The sequence below is a fragment of the Polyodon spathula genome, chromosome 7 (genome assembly GCF_017654505.1).
Source record: "Polyodon spathula isolate WHYD16114869_AA chromosome 7, ASM1765450v1, whole genome shotgun sequence".
Classification (NCBI taxonomy): Eukaryota; Metazoa; Chordata; class Actinopteri; order Acipenseriformes; family Polyodontidae; genus Polyodon; species Polyodon spathula.
The window spans coordinates 51,352,432-51,371,774 of NC_054540.1; the positions used below are offsets into that span (position 1 = coordinate 51,352,432).

Genomic DNA, 19,343 nt, shown 5'->3' on the forward strand with positions numbered 1-19,343 from the left:
GTATTTATTTTTAGATGACTCAGGTTTTTCATTGAAGATTATAGATAAAGGTGCCGGCTTTGCAGCTTCATGTGATAAGATTCAATACAGTTGCTGATTCTGACAATCTGAAACATAGACTGACATAAGTACAGCAGGGGCATAGAGATGAAGGACTGCAAGCAGACAACCTGGGTAGCATTGATGTCTAACACACACCTTGCAGGACCTTGTAGAGCAAGTCAGAAAGTCGTGTTTGAAGCTCTTATTGCAAAATGATGTCAATATGGAGGAAACAAACAAACAAAAAATATTAGACTGATACGTTCATTATCACAGAGATGCATTGAAAGGTGTTGACAGGAAAATACCTTTGGCTGGAGGAATGTTCCTGTGTCGATCCATTTGATCTACCTTTGCACGAAAGATAAATATTATTAGGTGGATTACTGTAACACTTTTAGCACTTCCTGGAGCAAGGAAATTCATTGTGTAACCTAGGAAACAAATAAGTGGATTATAGAGCAATGATGAACGTGCACTCAGGGTCTGTGCTAGGATTCACTGGGCCCTGTTGCAAGAGTGTGAACTAGAACCCCCTCCCCCCAAAAAAACCTCAACTTAAAATAAATTTAAATTTTGTTCCAAAAATTTGTGCTAATCATGTGTGATTTTTGGGGAACTCAATGTCAGTTTATTTAACGGCACAGGTTAATTTTCAGAATTTCAACTTTGATACAAAATTCAGGCCAAGTAGCTGGATCATAAAAATCACATAAAGGTGCCTGACTGGGTATTGGGTTTACAATACATGATTCAGTACCTTGTATTTACTGTTGTGTGTATTTCCAATCCGATGTCTCTGATTCACTTCTTTCCTCTGGCTCAACTGTTTATTTTTCGTGCGAGGAGGAGGTTGGTAGTTCAGCTGCCGCACTATACTTCCATCTGCTGTTGTCGGCCCACTTTTAAACCATTTACTGTACTTTTTGGTTGCATTTTCTGCTTCTTTTCTGCTTTTTCGCTTTGAACAACCTGACTTGTGTTTTGATGGCATTTTCGATATACCGTACGTTATGTACTTATTACCACAACTGTGGAAAAGTTAGCTTACTTCCATCAAGCGTTTATTTTTATTTTTTATATTTTTTTAACCAGGCAAGTCTATTATGGAAAATTGGGGTGTGATGCAACAGTTCACACAGAGAATTAAAGTTGGCTGATAGGCCTATAAGTTTATTTTTTTCAGTATTTATGATTATGTACTGACTTTCGAAATATTCTGATACAGTTTCCGAAAACTGTGTTTAGATGACTGTTGATATCGGAATTAGTTTTTCCGAAGAATATCGGAATTCTTATGCTCATGTAAACACACTGATTGATTAATTTGCACTGGCCAGGTGTCAGTACAGTAGCTTTGGCAACATTGGCTGCTTAGGGTCACCTGGTACAAATTACTATTACTGGAAGAGAGACAAGTGGATTATATTAAAGTGAAGTTACATTTCCTCATGTCAATATACATTAGTCAGTGTTGCTCAAGTTGGATTATTTTTCCAATATCTTTTGAGGCTTTTATACATTTATTTTTTAAGACATCTGAAAGGAAAAACAAGAGAATAAAAAGAAAGTGCATGCTTACATCATGTCTTTAAATATTTGAACATACCAACAACACAGTATACATTATTGTGATTATTAAATGGCTTGAAAATGTCCAGCATTGTGATTGGCTGCTGACATTCCAAAGCCTTACATTTCAAACAGTACACCCAATGGTTCAAACCTCTTTTCATTCCATGCATTAAGATCAAAGTATCTCTGGGTCAACAGGTTTTATGATTGCCATCCGAATAGCTTTCTCTCAGTTTTTTGTCCCTGCCCACTGTAATGCAACATGTTTCATGATGTGTCAGTTACTAAAAGAAACTAAATAAATTAAATGACAATTGTTTCAATGAATTTCATAGAAAAAGACTTCAATTCAAAATGTTTGCAATTTCATTTATTTTAATATTTTTAAGATTAGCAGTACTCATTGTTCCATAGTTTTTAAATCGCTCTTCTTGCAGTGATTTAGAGGACAGATCTCAAACCCCAGTGCACCAGAGTAGCCATTTTGAAAAAAATCTTTGAAACAGACTTTCAAGTTAGAAGTGCAAAATGTTGTCAGGATGTTTACAATGAAAATAAAAATGACATGTACGTTATTTAAACAGTTGTAGCAACACATGTGGATGTATAACGCTATATTTTTTGGTATTGGCTTCAAAAAATATGTTCTTCAAAAAGATGAGTAAATTATTATATTTTGGCCACTCAATTTAAGTTGAGCCGTAAATACAATATATAATACATAAGTCCATGATTACAGTATAAGTCAGCCATCTAGAAAAGGGGTGGAGCTACAGTCCCCAAACTCAATGACCCGGACGGGAAACGGCCTGGTATCCGAAAATTGGAGCAGCGCATGCGCTCATTAACCAAGTGGTCATGAGGGAGGGTATAAATAGGGGATGTAGTAAAAGTGATCTGTTACTTTGTAAATGGTTAGAACAACCTAGAAGGAGAAACCTGTGATAAAAATGTCAGTGTTGTGTTTGTTTGTCTAGTAAAATCTGTTTGTTATTTAAGACTACTAACACGATCCGGAGCTATAGCCGAAGGCCAGCATCAAACCCGGACCCCAGCATTTCCCTTGTTGTCATGAAGAACTGTATTCCGCACCACAAGCTCTAATTCACTCACTAAAGGCACTGTGTATGTGTTTTGTGTTACGTGTGGGTGTATAAAGAAGGGGACTCTTTGGTTGGTTCATTATTGTTTACAGTTGTTTGCCGTGAGGCGCTGGACAATTACTAATCAGTAAACACCCTTGCATCGGGATATCGTTGTCTGTCTGTTTCTTCTGCACTGCTGTATTACCTTCACCTGCACACACTTACCCACTTTGCCACAGTGAACAACAAAGGGACCACATGCACATAAACATAAAAGCTTTATTCAAAAAATCTATTGACTTCCAACTGTAGGTCTTGTTGGAGACAATTTGACTGTAATGTTGCTGTTCCTTTATATGTTATGTCCAAATGTTATTAGCAAACCTTTCTAAAAAAACACTTTAGTGTGTGGGTGTTTTATTTATGTAATCCTGAATTAACACTTTAAAAAATAAATACAAAAATTATATAAATATATCAATAAAAATATACAAACAGTCACATTGACAACTTCAAAAATCATTACATGATAACTGGAATAGCTTTATAAGTACAATCTGCTGTAAAGCTTCCTTTAATTCAAGTATTATTTATTATATTTAAACTTACATAGGATTAAACCTCCACATATACTATAATGACTTCACTCATTTTTGCATGTGTTTACAAAGGCAGTTGTCTATACAGTGAGTGAGATTGACAGAACAGTAGCTGGGTCTACTTATTTACAATAATATTATTTTACCTGTGCAACAAGAGTCAGGCTAGGGTGGCCAAGCAGATATATCACAACAGCTGCTATTCAACTATAAAGATACCTGTATGTTTGGGTACTTCTTATGAGTATATAGCTTGGAAGCATCCTCAACCAGGTATCCACTTCAAATAACTTGTTCTTGAATGTTTCACTTTATGCAGAATCTCTGAAATAATAGCCTTAGAAGTTCCTATAGACTTCCCTATTTGTCTTGCCCCTCTTCTTGAAGTTCGACCTCCTCCTTCACAGATCTAAGTTCTCCTTTGGAGTGAAGAGCCGTCTCCGGAGTTGTGGTCTCCTCAATGATATCAGTCACGAAGGCAGTATTGTCCACTCCTCCTCCTCTGTGTTTTCTCTGAACCCTCTCAAAGATTTGCAGCACCTTTGATTAAGAACAAAACTTTCAGCAGAAATACACAGATACCGTACACACCATTTTGAAATGGAAGTCACAATGCTGTCAACAATGGTTATGAACAATAGCATTAGGAAACATCTTATACCAGTGGAATAACCAGAATAAAACCTAGCAGACCAGCAATGGCAACAGTATTGCACAGTGGTAATGATACAGTAACACACTGGTACAAATGTGATACTGGTGCTAGGAATTACCAGTGTGTACTGGTTCCTACCACTGTGAAGTACCAACAATTGTAAGAGTATGGGGTAATTTTAGCAGTTGTGATATAAAAATTGCAATTATATTTATCACTGCTTTATATAACAGTAGATAGCCAAGCTTCTAATTTTAAAGTGGTGTGAAGCCACCACTGAAGCCCACGCTGTCCAAGGTGGCAGGGAAGTACCTGGGATTTGGGGAAGATGCCCACTCTGAAGAAGCCAATGTTCCCGCTTTCTATCTTGGTGCAGTCCACAACAGTGGAGGCAATATTCTCCGGGGAAGGCCCGTCACACAAAACCCCATCCACCTGAGAGAAAACAAGCGACTTCTCCAATAACACATTTACAGCTACTACTAACAACGCAGAAGCTTAAACTCCTTATTTACTAATTCACTACATCAATGTGTAGTCATGCTTTCTTTTTCAAGTGCAACTGTTTTAAGTTGACAAAGATACCTGTTGATACTGGGTTTGTTTGAGTGTTTTGCTCCAAGCTTGGTTTGTGTGTGTATTTCTGTTATTGTATCTCAGCTGCTTCACCTTATCTCCCAGTTTAGCGTAGACCTGGTTGTGGTGGGTAGTGTCTGCTTCTCCTGTTGGATTTGCTGACGTCACTGCAATGGGACCCACCTGTCCAGAAAGAAGTGTTTCGGTTAGATAACACTCTCCAACATATAGCTCAGGAATTTAGGCCTTGATCTCATACAGTAGGTCTCAACCTTTAACCCAGCACTCCTTACCAAGTCGATGAGGTGCGTGGTGACGGTGCAGTTGGGGTTACGGATGGCGATGCTTTGAGGGGTGCCAATGTACTTCGCCGAGTCTTTCAGACCAAAGCACTCAAGCCATTTACCTAGGAGTGAAAACAAGCACCAACATCTCCGTTAACAGAGCACCACAACACCAAAGCAGAGAACTGCTGGGGTGTAGTACAGAATGGAAGCACAGTTCACTTACTACATATAGATATTCCACTGTACGGATACAAAGCAAAGACAGACCAACCAAAAAAAATGCAAGCCACCATTGTAGGAATCAGATTAATCCTTAACCACCCAGTCTTGGTGGTAAATGACCCCAACCCAGCTCAGTAGTGCCCCCTACCTCTCAGGATGACCATGCTGATGGAGGAGGGCCAGGCTGCCTCCATGAAGTCCCAGAGTAGTGGGTTAATGAGGTGTCTGGCTGGCTCTAACTGCTTGATGCTTGAGATCCACAAGGACATGGGCCGGTCCTGAGCATGCACCTTCGATCTGGAACAGAAATACAGCAAAGTTTAGGCAAATGCATACAGAGACATCAAACTGTACACTGATAAGTGCTCAAGGTAAACATCACCTTTACCACATATGTTTTCGTTTTTCGATGACCCATATCTGTGAGCTGACCGTGACTTTTAAACCACGCTATGAATTTGTCTTTCACTTCTAATATTTGTTGTTTCAGCTGTTGTGAAGGCGATTGCTATACAACCGTACGGTTGAGCTACCTTAAAGTAAGGGGAAGAAAGTATACAGTAGATAAGACAGGTTGATAATACTGTACACAATTAAGGCTCCTACTAAAAGGCAGAAGACAGACGATCAAATAATACACAGACAGAATGGCAAGATAACACATGGGATGTGTACAGTAACCACAGTGAAAACTTACTTGTATGCCTTTTCTACAGCATCGGGCCGATTGCAAGCAGCTACCAGCACATAGACTGTGTCCGTGGGAATCCCGCAGGTGCCACCGTTCTTTAGGATGTCTGAAACCGGTGGGGGGAGGGATAAAAGTTTATATTCACTTTCACATATCCCAACTAATATAAAGAACAGTGAAATTAACGAGTAGTAATAAAGTTTAACCTCATTTCGACAGACTTCAAAGTACCTGCAATCTTCTGGACAGAAGTAGCCTTTCTGGCAGGGACATGGGGACACTTGCCACTGCTGCCCCCGTAGCCGCTCAGCTTGATGATGGGCTCGCCAACAGGCAGCTGGGGGCTCTGGAAGCTGCTGTTGAAAAGGTTGGCCAGGAAGCAGTAGAAGCTGACCAGGCCGAAGATGATGGTCACCCCGATGTCGTAGCCAAAGGGGAGCGCATTGACTGCGTCCAGCAGGAAGCTGATCAGGATGAGCTCGAAAGTTAGAGCATAGGCAAACCAGGCCTTGCTGAGGAAGAGGGTCCCTACCATCACAAAGCAGTTGAAAAGCATGAAGCAAATGATGCCCACAGCCACATTGAAGCCCCTTGTGGCCCCATAAAGACCGCCATATCTGGTCAGCCCCCACACCACCCACATGATGCCATAGAGGATGAAGGCCGTGCTCTCTAGGGTCTTGCCCCGTGCAAATGCCACTGAGCCAGACAGCAGTTGGAGGGCTCCACCAGCTACCACTGCCCAGGGCAGGATCACGATGCCAAGGGGTCCACTTGGGCTGACGGTTGCAGTAATGGCAAAGGCAGCCAGCACACTGCAGGCATGGCCTAGCACTTCTGCATCAGCATATTTGGAGTAACCCAAGTAGGGCGCGTGCAAGTCCTTATCTTGCTCTCGTAGGTTTAAGTCACTGGTCCTGGAGACTAAAGCCTTCACCACCCCTTCTCCAGTGGGGATCCTCCAAGGTGATGCCATGTTGTGGAGAGAAACAAGTACCATGATGGCAGAGACAATGAAAATGGCAGCTTGGACTCCCTGGGTGCCTCCCTGGAAGAAGCCTTGGGGCTGGGCAGCAATGGCAATGCAATAGGCCACGTAGAACAGGAGGTAAAGCCCATCTGCCAGACTCTTCTGCGTAATGAAAAGGGCCAGCACAAAGAATAGGATGGAAAAGACAGCAGGGAAGGGGACTGGGAAGTAGGGCTCAGCTGGGCGCCAGACAGTCAGAAGGAGGGTGTAGCCTTCAGCGAATTTCAGCACCGAGGTGAAACCGTAGAAGGTGGCAGAGAGTGTGTCAAGGCAGCGGTAAGACAGGATGCACACCCCAATCTGGTAAACCCCAGCAGTCCACAGCCAAGGAACCTGACCCTGGAAAAGAGTGGAGACCACCCCCAACAGACGGCAGGCGAAGACGCTGGCTGAGAGCAGGTTCATCACCAGGCCAGTTATCACAATGTCGTTCTTGTCCTGAGCTTGCGAGACTGTTAGCTTGTCTATCTTAACCAGGCCAGTGCCTGGTAGCTGGAGCTTGCCCTTGGTGATGTATTTGAGCATCCGCCCTGTGCCAAAGTATGCCCCCAAAAGGCAGACCAGCAGGTAATTGGCGGCCGTGGCCCCCTGTCCAAAGGAGCGATCATACAGCCCAGCAATTTCATGTGCACATGCCAGGCACACTGTGAAGGAGATGACCGACAGGACTACCTCCCTCTGCATGACCCCCACCACTCCTATTATCAGCAGAGCCAGGGTAAATGCCACCAGCCCTGGAACCAGGGCATCACGCAGCCCAGCCTGCCCCACCACCACCCCTTGCCCAACCAGGATGTGAACAAGTCCTGAGCCACACCAGAGGGCAGAGATGGTGAGAAACACTGACACAAACACAGGGGCATGGTTCAGGCTCCGTCTCACACCTGCAGGCGGGGGAGGGGGTGGGGGAAGGGGGGAGATAAACACAGCAGTCAGTGCCAACCCTAGTATAGAGTTAAGATGAGCAGTAACATACACGTGACAAATTGAGATAACGAAGGTCACATAATGTTTGAGCAAACATGGATGTTTGGCATGGTTAATAATGTCACCAGTGTATCGTACCTCTGGTAGAGACAGCCTGAGCATTATCCTACTTTATGTGTTGTAAATCTTCAGGTGTTACTCTTTGTGCAGCACTGTGGAATTAAACGTTGGTTTCCCATCAAATTAACCTCTAAAATTAGCTTTTTGGGGGAGGGGGGTTAACCGCCAGTTGTCCCAGTATTTCATTGAAGTCACTTTGCTATTTATATTAAAAGGTTACCCACTTGTAAATGTAATCTCTCATGGTTTGACATTTATGGAATCTTCATGGCTGTGTACCTTTATCAAGCGCTAACTTTGTAAAACATTACATTACTTTCACCCAATTGACAGCATATACTTGTGGTTAATAGAAAAATGAACGCTGCAGGATTCATCAGACATTGATACCAGAAAGGATAAAGCTATCAATATACCCAAGCCAATATATAAGTAACATGTGCGGCTCATGTGATCCACAGGTTTACATGTGGTTGACATCATTAATATTGCCACAAGGTGGTTGTCATGCAAGAGTTACCCTAGTCATTCATTATGTGTACTGCAGAGCCTGAGGCAAATGGCACTTACCTGCATAGGCCAGGAGAGCAGCAACGATTAGTAGCAAGATTCCCAGTGCAGTGCTTGGAATACATGGGCCTGTCTGGGTGTGACTGTAGCCATTGACCAACAGCAAAAGGGAACCTGGGAGTATTGAGACATTATATACTTGTCGCTATTCCTGCTGATTGGTTTTCACACTACACATACATTTCAAAATCATTAGCGAAAGAAGCAATTGTTACCATTATCGAGTCACAAAAACAGCAGACTGACGCGACACTGAGCAACGTTTAAAAACAAGGAAACACTGCAAAGTGGTTAACCTGTTACAGAAATAAACATTACTGCATTATTCTCAGCATAGTAAACCGAGTAGTTCAGTAACATAAATTAGTACTACTGCAGCACAATTAATTTAACTGCAAAAGAGATTTTGACTGAGTGGTGGTGTAGGGTAGACTATCAGCTATACACCATTGACATGTTGCATGATATCATTTCAAATGGACTGAACATAGCTAATCACAAATAGCTGTTAACTTTACGGTTGTCACCGATAATTTGTCGAAAGATGCATTAAAACACAAAACAAGTGCTGTTACAACACATGCCTTCTTGTGTATTGTGCCGATTAAGCTGTATGCCGCTACCGTACTTTACATTTAAATAAGGTACTTACATGTAAACCTTGCAATTCTGTGTTTTTAATTGCCAGAATAACAGGTGGAAATCAGGTGTAAGGCTGAGTGATGATAACCGGACTGTGGCATGCAATTGACATTATCAAGAAATATATCCCCATTGGCCGTGGTGATAATAAGCGGGTTTGACGGTATTTACACAGGTAATACTAGACTAAATTACACAATAAACGAATTAAAAAGTATAGAATTACCAGAGTCGTAAAAAGTAATTCTTAAATATTTTACATAGTACATCCCTACATCTGACTGAATCATTTAGTTTAAAATAAACTATTCGTTTAGTGGGCAAGAAAAAAAAAGTACTGCACCAAGCCATGTTTTACAAAATGTAACCCAGTACAGAAAACGTTAAAAAAAATTAGTTGAAAAAGCTGCACTTGTAAGGAATATTTGAATGTGTGTATAAGTTAAGTATGACGCACATAACAACGTTATTTTCACATTGTGGTTTTAACTTCGGCGTTCAACTCTGTAACAACACAACTTAGACATTGGGTTCATATAGTTTCCTACCTGCGGATATTCCAAGGATCCCAACAGAGAAATGTAGAGACTCAATCTCTACCCGTGCCTCAGTCATCGCTGAGACTCGCAGTTGAATGTTAGGAATACTAACTTGCTCAAACTTCTCCACCCCATATTTATAGTGCTGCTGATTACAAAGCCTCCCACTATAACGTCACTTTAAAACACAGAAAGATCCTTCCTGTTCCGTCCCTGTAAACCATCTGCATCAGATCCCCAACAGGAGATGTCTTTCTGTTTTAACAAGGAAGCATCTGTTAATATTGATTTGAAAAATATAAATAAATACATGAACCGGCCAGCTACCTCAGTCAGTGTGACCTCACCTGCCTGTGGAATTCGTATAGTACTGGTATGTACATAAATACATGTTTATTTGGGTTGAGGGATACAACATGGGATGTAAAAAAAGTCAGTAATTTGGTGTGAGTCAACAATCCCAATACAGTGGTACCAGCACATTCATAAAAGAGATTACAGTACAATTATGTTCTATAGATTACCATAAATCTATAGTTTCTGTAATTTAGGACATATGTCATATTTCAGCAGCATTAAACAGAGCCGTTTGTCTACTTTTAAGCAGGATAGTTCTGTAACAGGAAACCAATGTGAAGCAGTTACATTTACACAACCTACACCGTATATGCAATGTATAGCACCATGAGTAAAGCTACCAGAACTTCCATTTTATTTAAAGGTACTATATCCCCAGAAAAATGTGCTCACGCCCTCCAATTTTGGACAGGGGACTATTTAGATGCAATTCTAACATTTGATCACCAGGTTGCACTGTTTTCAAAGTTATTATTAAAACTGAAATTGCAGTATTTGGTCGCCGATGTGGCAATGCGTGCAAAATAAAAATCATATTGGATCGAATAAGAGTAAAGCACCTCTGAAAGGCAACATATGATTGTATTGCAAACCTACACGCAGGGTTGGGCAAAATACTAAAATAGGAAGTGTATTTTCAATACAAAATACAAATTGAAATTACAAAATACATTTAATAAAAAAACAGATTTATATATATATATATATATATATATATATATATATATATATATATATATATATATATATATATATATATATATATATATATATATCCCCCCCCAAATAAATCGATATTTTCGATAATAAGGCCTGAACTTGAACATTTTGGAATGCTTTTGGATGGTTGTTATAAGTGTAACCCTTCAAATTTGCTCTTTAGGACATAGGTGGGGTTTTTAGCATTTTGATAAAGGACTCTTCAGAGACAATTACTGTTCCAAGCACCTTTATTTTTTTGCTGTCGAGATGCAGTTATAAAATAAATAACAATTTTCAACAACACAAAGTTTTTGAACTTTTTTTTGTGGGGAGTAGAAGAGTAATTCTATAGCAAGCAAAAACCTTTGAATATTCAAACATTATTTATTTAACGTCTAGTTTTCAGTACACATTGATGTACTAGACTGATGTGAGGCACTGTATAGTTCTCTGTCAGTTCTCCTTCAGCAAAACACGTTTCTGTAAGTGGACATCTGACAGCCACTTTCGTAAATGGCATCACCATGCATTCTGCATCACCATGCATTCTTCAATTTTACTTCTTAGCAGGGGGAGATCTGTGCTGACTCTGCGGGCGTGTTCATAGTGCTGCAGAAAGAGGACAGCAGTCGCCCATACCCGCCTGTGGATCATGGCAGTGACACGGAGAGGTGGGAAAGAGGGTGTGTGGGCTTTCCCTCCCTCTGAATGGCTGAGAGGAGGGTCTTGGGGGGATTGTTAGCCCTATAGAATGTCACTCTACTGTTTCCTCAGGTCTGCTCTTTTAGGACGTACCAGGAAGTACGGACGCTCGGGTCAAGAGTCAAGAATGGCCGGGACAGACAGAAACCGAAAAGACAAACAAAAGACGGACCTAGTAATAACGAGAAACCGTGGGCAGATCCCCTGTGAATTTGTATAGCAGGCTGAGGAACGGTCAGAGTAGGACGGTGATCCGTGCCGTGCGGGTAGAGACGGCGGGGGTACCCCTGCCAAAGTGCAGCACCTTTCATTTATAGTTTTGGTTACTGTATTTTATTTTCCTTTTTTCTTTCGCCTTTGGTTTTTGGATTATTGTTTTGAGCACCTGTACGTGCATCCACACTTGACCTGTAGCGCCTGTGGTATTTCTGTGGTTCTGCTTTTACCATCGTTGGTTGGCAGACCCTGCACAATAAAACTAGGCACCTGTGTGGTGTTTCCAAGTACACCTGTCTGTCTCCTGTGTCAGTGAATTACCCACCACCCTTCCACAACTTTCTTGAGGAGTGGTATGGTATTTGCGAAGAGATGCTTTCAAGCACGTTTTCATGGAAAGTTTCAGTGATTGTTCCAGATTAATGAAGGTCTTTACTCTTTTAACTTTGTACAGTTGTGGGTTGTTTTGCTTTGATTGAATTGCTGTGTTTTTCATAGTGTTAAAAAGCAAATTGCAAGCACAGCAAAGCAAAAGGTAAACAAAAAAACAAAAAAAAAAAAAAAAAAAAAAAAAAAATCCCCCAAAAAGCATATTTTTAAAAAGCAAATTTCAAAATAAAATTGTCTGGTTTAAAGTCTTGTTAAAGCAAGGTGTTGGATTACTCCCATTTCACTTTGTGTGTTATATTTAGACAGACTGGTGAAGGTCTTAGTACAGTGCACCCAGTAAGGGAGGGAAATGGTGCTTAATTAAATGGGCCGACCCCGTTCCATTGTTATTGAGTTCCGGCTCAATGGGCCTCAGATGGGTCACGAAAGGAGTGGCTGGAGTTTCACATCAGAACAAGAAAGGGTTTGAAACTTTTCAGGATAAGATCAGAACAGCTGTGCCAAGTGTAAATAACTCCTGAACTGTTTTCTCAAATTAGGTCCTAATTCTGAAGCTTATTTGTGTGAAACCGACAGCCACAGAGGCATAATACTGCAGAAGTTGCCAACAAATCTGTGCACTTGTAAATATGGTCACAGGTGAAATGAGTTTCCAGATCTGCTACATAATTACCTAGGCGTGGACAACATTCATTACCTTAATATCATAACATTTTACATGAATGTGAATGTTGACACATCACTGATTATAATATAATAATAATATCTTTATAGCACCTTTCAAAGGTAGGCTGTGAACTGTGCATTATATGCAGAATCACTTACAATAGGACATTGATTTGACATCTCAGCAGCAGGATGGAGCACAAGGAGGTTAAGTGACTTGCTCAGGGTCACATAGTGAGTTAGTCAGTGGCAGCAGTGGGATTTGAACTAGTGACCCTGTGGTTAAAAGCCCTAGACTTTAACCACTGGACAACACTGCCTCCATGTATTAGAAAATGGAACATCTTTTCCCCTGTGATAAGTGTGGGTGTGTGCCAATCCCATGTACCAATGAGTTTTATAAATAGCATATTTCTGGAAAACAGTTTAAATGTTCCATGAGATTAGGTGAAGCACGGTCCAGATAAATAAATATTTGCAGAAAGGAAATAAAACTTGAACTGTTATACCAATCACTTAAGACAACATAGATAGTGGTAAAAACACTCTAGGGTACATTTTGCTTCAGTGTGGACTTTGTATCTGCATTTATGGGCTTAGAACATGGCTTGAGAAGAAAGCCGAAATCTATGACTATGTAATGTAGGTCCTGTAGACATGTTATACAGGGCATTTCAACACCTTAGAAACAGGTCTATTCTTCATTGCTTCTTTGGGTTTCAGATAGTAGATAACCAGGATTCCCATCCATGACCTGTAGTACAACTCATAGTGTGAGGATGACCAAGGTTTTCTAAGACTTAAGTTGCTTCACCACCAAATGACATCTAGCATACATGTCACTTTTGAACATTAAACTGCAGAGAGGATGCCTGGTTGACATTATGTTTGTGTGTGTGTGCCTCAATCCTAAAAGTAAAATAACACCATGAAATTTTGATGGATGACCTTTTACTATTTACAAGCTTTTTTTTTTAACTGATAGTAAAAAAAGAAAACACCTGAATTTGCATTTAGCACATGAATATCTGCATTACATTAAATACATGAGTAATTAATTTATAACTTCTGGGTAAAGGTGTCTTTTTCCAGCTAGTCAACTTCCTTGTCAGGAAAGTGGAGGAAAAAAATGAGTGTTTGTAATTTTGATTTATGGTTAACATGCATAACACCTGTCTGATTAGTTTTAATCTATCATTTAAAAATAGAAAACAAAAGCACCAACACGTTTGAGGCAATACTATGGTGTCTATAGGACCTCGTCTTCACCTATTCACACCTAATTCAATTTCTTTTATGGATTTTTTAGAGAAATTACTGTGATGTACAGTGCCTATAGAAAGTCTATACCCCCTTCCTCAAAATGTTCACCTTTTGTTGCCTTATAGTCTGGAATTAAAATGCATTAAAATAGTGTTTTGTTTTGTTTGTTTTTTTCTTAATTTAGCTACACATCCTACCCCACAACCTCAAAGTGAAAGAAATATTCTAGAAATGTGTAGAAAATTAATTACGAATAAAAACTGAAATAGCTTGGTTGGATAAGTGTCTGAACAGTGTGGAGTATGGTATGTAGATAAGTGGAAAAAAATCCTAATTTAAATGCATGAAACTCTGAGGCACTGACACAACAAAATGTGAAAAAAGTTCAAGGGGGTGTAGACTTTCTATAGTCACTGTACATTTTCTTGATGATGTATGACAATAAAGAGAAATATTTTATGTATTTATGCAAATACATAATTCCAGTTTTCTTGCTTTCCAGCTTTCTTGGTTATAAGTAAATAAATAACAAACTGATGAAGCAAAGTGAAAGAAAAGGAATGATGACAAATAAATACAAGTGTAACGAAGTGGTGATAATGAGAGAAAGGGTGGGTAAGGGACATGTCTGTGGGGATTTTTTTGTTTGTTTTCCAAATGGTCAACAGTCTCTTTACTTAATAAAAGATTTGCATGACGAGGAAAGTCAGTATGCAAACATCTCTGTTAGACTTGTTGGTCCAGTTCAGGAAATGGCAAAGGTCTAGTTAGGGGATTTTTTCAATTCAGAAAACAGCACTAATCAGGTAGAGATTGTAGCAGGACAGCACGTATATAATACTAGAAGGGTGTTTGAGGAAATACTGTATAAGAAGAGTAATGGAGAGTCCTGCATGCCTTCACTGGGTGTACTCTTAACTACAGCTGTTGTTTCTACTTCCCCCTAAATTTTCATAAATATCTGACCACTTACTCATAAGCTTACAGAGGCAATGTAAACTGTATTAAACACTTTGTACAGTATATTACAGTGAATCATTACAGTTAGTTTGTTGTATCGCTTGATAATATTCATTTCGTGTCAGTAAGCTGAATAAATACATTTATGTCCCTATATTAGGAAGTGTACAAAATATGATCATATGTATAAGATAGACAGAAGAGGAAAGTCTGTTAACAATATTTTTTATGAAGCAAAATGAGTCAATTCTATAGGGTGATGTAAAACTTTTACATAGCTGAAGATAACAATAAAATAACACAATGACAGTTTACTGATAACCTTTTACTAATTACCTGCATTTTATTTGATAATAAAAAGACAACATCTGAATTTGCGTTTAGCACATGAATATCTGCATTACCTTAAAAATATGAGTCATTAATTTATAACTTCTGAGTAAAAGTGCTTTTTTCCAACTAGTCAACTACCTTGTGTCCGGAAGGTGGAGGTCAGAGACAATTACCTTGTTAGACATTGTTGTGGCCAATACTTTTTCTTCTGATGCTCACATGCAACTACTGTTACAATGACATGTTTTTTTTTTGATCATTTGACCAGCATTGACATGTGTACCTATTAAAGCAACTTCATATCTGATGTGTAGGAACATTCACATTAGCAGTTTTGTTGCAGATTGAACATTTCCCTTTCATGGAGAAGCTGTTGATCCCGTAAAATCATACTAGCAGGGTCAGTGCTAGGATGTATTGGGTCCTGGTGCAAGAGTGTGCCATAGACAACCCTGAAAAAAAAAATGATTTCAACTCTTAGCTCTCTGGTTCAAAGTCGCTGGATCATAAAAATCACATAAAGGTGACTGACTGGGTACCGGCTTTACAACACACGACACAGTAGCTTGTATTTGCTGTTGTTTTACATTTCCAAAAATCCGATGTCTCTGATTCACGTCTTTCCTCTGGCTCAACGTGTTTATTTTTCGTGCGAAGAGGAGGTTGGCAGTTCAGCTGTAGTATACTTCCACTGCTGTTGTCGGCCCACTTTGAAACCATTTACTGTACCTTTTTTTTTTTTTTTTTTTTTTTTTTTGGGGGGGGGGGGGGGGGGGGGGGGGGGGGGGGGGGGGGGATTTTCTAGCTGTCTTTTCTGCTTTTTCTCTTTGAACAAACCGACTTGTGTTTTGATGGCATATTCGATATACCGTACATTATGTACTTATTACCACAACTGTGGAAAAGTTAGCTTACTTCCACTGAGCGCTTTTTTTTTTTTTTTTTTTTTTTTTTTAATACAGGTAAATCTATTATCGTTCCCCCCGTGACGCTCGCCCAGCATGGTAGCACTAAGCTGCATGATCGATCAGTCATTTTTTTTTTTTTTAAAAGCGTCATGGTTTAGGAACCTAGTTGTTCAAAAATAAACTAAAATATTACTTCTTACAAAAAATGTTTCTGTTTGTAATTTTGATTTATGTTTAACAGTTGCATAGCACCTATCTGATTAGTTTAATCTACCATTTAAATTTAAAAATAGAAAACAAAAGAAAAGCACCAACACGCTTATAAGTGTGTCACTAGCTATGCTGTCTATATGACATCATCTTCACCTATTTACACCTAATTCAAGTCTTTTCTTTAGAGACGTTATTATGTACATATTTTGTATGACACTAAAGGGAAAGTTTAGGGAAATTCCAGTTTTTCTTGCTTTACTGATAATATGGGTTGCATTGTGTGGTTATGTAATGATGATATTTGGGCCCCAGGCAACACTAATGCTGGCATGTTAGTTTAAAAATAGAAGTTATGTGGTCTTTAAAACTTTTCAAAAAGAACATTAAAGTCAAATAAATATTCTTCTATACCACAGGTTAAACCTCAGTTCAGAAATTCAGTTAGTAAGCCTGATAAACACATAATTATCCAAGCAGAAAAAGTAATCGTGAACGAGACAAAACACCCACAGGAGTCTATTTCACTGATGTAAAGAGTGACGTATGTAAATACCCCTGCTCTTTAACTCAGTTTTAACCCAGCTGGGATTTACTTAAAGTATTAACATTACAAATACAGAGTGACAAAGTCGGGAAAAATCTAGATTTACATTTATAAAAAAGACCCCTCAATACGATATAAACAAGAGCGTTAATCATGTATTCTTGTTGTTGCTTAGATTCATTTTGCAAATTAAATAGTTCCAGTCATTACATCCTGGTGGCTTTTTAAAAGAGAAGTTTAAACAACCCTCCCCAAACTAGGTGCACAAATGATCTAAGAGGGGCGCCTAGTTTGTGAAGGAAAGTGTGTAGTGCATAAAGTTTAAAGGAAACAAAAATTAAAATAAGTAAATAAAAAATACGCCGATGAAGCAAAGTGAAAGACTAGGAATGATGACAAATAAATACAAGTGTAATGAAATTGTGAAAATGAGAGAAATGGTGGGTAAGGGACATGTCTGTGGGGATTTTTTGTCTGTTTTCAAAATGGTTAACAGGCTCTTTACTTAAGAAAAGATGAGCTCCACTGTTGGTCCAGTTCAGGAAATAGCAAGCATCCATAAAGGGGATTTTGAAATCAGGCAGAGCTTGTAGCAGGTCAGCACGTATGTAACACTAGAAGGGTGTGTAAGGAAATACTGTAAAAGAAGAGCAATGGAGAGTCCAGCATACCTTTACTGGGTGTGTGTCCTTCTCCCTGAATGCATCTCATCATAAACTTAAAGAGTGAATGTAAACTGTACCAAACACTTTGTACAGTATATTCCAGTAATCATTGCATTTAGTTTGTTGTATATGTTCTGATAATATTAATTTCATGCCAGTACATTGAATGTTACTACCAATGATATATATATATATATATATATATATATATATATATATATATATATATATATATACACACACACACACACACACACACACACACACACACACACACACACACACACACACACACACACACACACACACATAAATATATATCTTAAATATCCAATAGGTTTTATATCAACCAATTCCCTGTCTTTTAAAACAAAATGATGTATGAATTAAATAAACAATGAGTAACTAAGATTCAGGGTATGTGAAAAAGTAAGCCCTAGATTTATCACCAAAGTCACTCTACTTATCATCAAAGTCACTCTGGTGAAAACCAAACACTATGTTCGAACAGAAGAACCTCATCCCAGCCATCAAGCATGGTGGGCGGGCGGTGGGTGTGTGATGGTTTGGGGCTGCATCAGGACATGGATGGCTTGCCATCATTGACACAACTATAAATTCTGCATTGTATCAGTAGATTCTAGAGGAGAATGTCAGGCCATCTGTCCATAAGCTGAAGCTGAACCGAAAGTGGGTCATGCAGCAAGACAATGATCCTAAACATACAAGCAGATCTACAAAAGAATGGCTGCAGAAGAAGAAACTTCGCATTTTAGAATGGCCTAGTCCAGACCTAAAACCCATCAAAATGTTGTGGCAGGACCTGAAGCTAGCTGTCCATGTAAGGAAGCCCTAAAATGTCACCGAGTTGAAGCAGTTCTGTAAGTAGGAATGGACCAAAATTCCTCAAAACCGATGTGAGAGACTGACCAACAGTTATAGGAGACGCTTAGTTAAAGTCATTGCTGCTGAAGTGGGTGTCACCAGTTACTGAATCTAAAGGTTCCCATACTTTTTCATACTTGGATATTGAATGTTGACTCATTTGTGGATAAATACATTTTAAAAAAGTATCGTGTTTTGTGTCATGTTTTTAATCAGGTCATGTTGATCTATTATTATGAGTTAGATTAAGATCTAATAACATTTTAGGTTTATAATATGTGAAATATGTGAAAATCCTAAGGGGTTCACAAACTTTTTCTTGGCACATATATATATATGAGGAAGTATAGGATTACATTCCTCTGTGTTGCACCTGTACCCAGGTAAACTCTTCAGAATGGCGGGGCGTGGAAATTTTAAATGAGGTCAGTCTTTCTTAATGATTGGGGGTTCAGAGAATATAGGAAAGTCTATTGACATGATTAGAAACGCATGGGTATTAAACAGCAATGTGTGTCATATGGGAGTATTAGACTGGACATATACTTGGGTGTCTGTTCATACATAGAGCCACAGTTCTGCACATAGCTGGAAACATGAGCTCTCTGTCTGTACATCTGCCTTACATCTTGAGAAGACAAGATGTTTTTCCACATACAATTTGTTATACATTACCATGATACTAACACCTCATTTTCTTGCTGAATGACTTCTAGGTCTTACCACTTATCCAATTATCCAATTTAGATTTTACAGCTGTAGTCGGGATGTATGTTAATTATATACTTACAAAACACACAGCCTGGCTGTTGTCAGTCATGGGGAGTGTCACTTTTAAGACTAGTTGAGAGAATAGTATAAGCTTGAATCAGGAAGAAACTGTAATTTCAACAGAAATTCTTCATTTTCACTGGAAATCATTCAAGTATTTAAGCTAATCTGGCACAGTTTACCCACATCCAGGTTATCTAGAAGGAAA

General features: G+C 39.2%; 1 protein-coding gene across 1 annotated transcript; it reads right to left on the reverse strand.

Annotated features, from left to right (window-relative positions):
- Positions 1–2,951: 2,951 nt before the first annotated feature.
- Positions 2,952–9,649, reverse strand: LOC121318733. Its single transcript, XM_041255737.1, has 9 exons — positions 9,570–9,649; positions 8,380–8,493; positions 5,964–7,646; positions 5,739–5,838; positions 5,190–5,338; positions 4,826–4,938; positions 4,626–4,715; positions 4,269–4,391; positions 2,952–3,841 (listed from the first exon to the last, which is right to left on the reverse strand). The coding sequence occupies exons 1-9, from the start codon at positions 9,634–9,636 to the stop codon at positions 3,662–3,664; spliced, it is 2,619 nt and encodes an 872-aa protein (XP_041111671.1). The 5' UTR covers positions 9,637–9,649; the 3' UTR covers positions 2,952–3,661.
- Between the last annotated feature and the right edge of the window lie 9,694 nt (positions 9,650–19,343).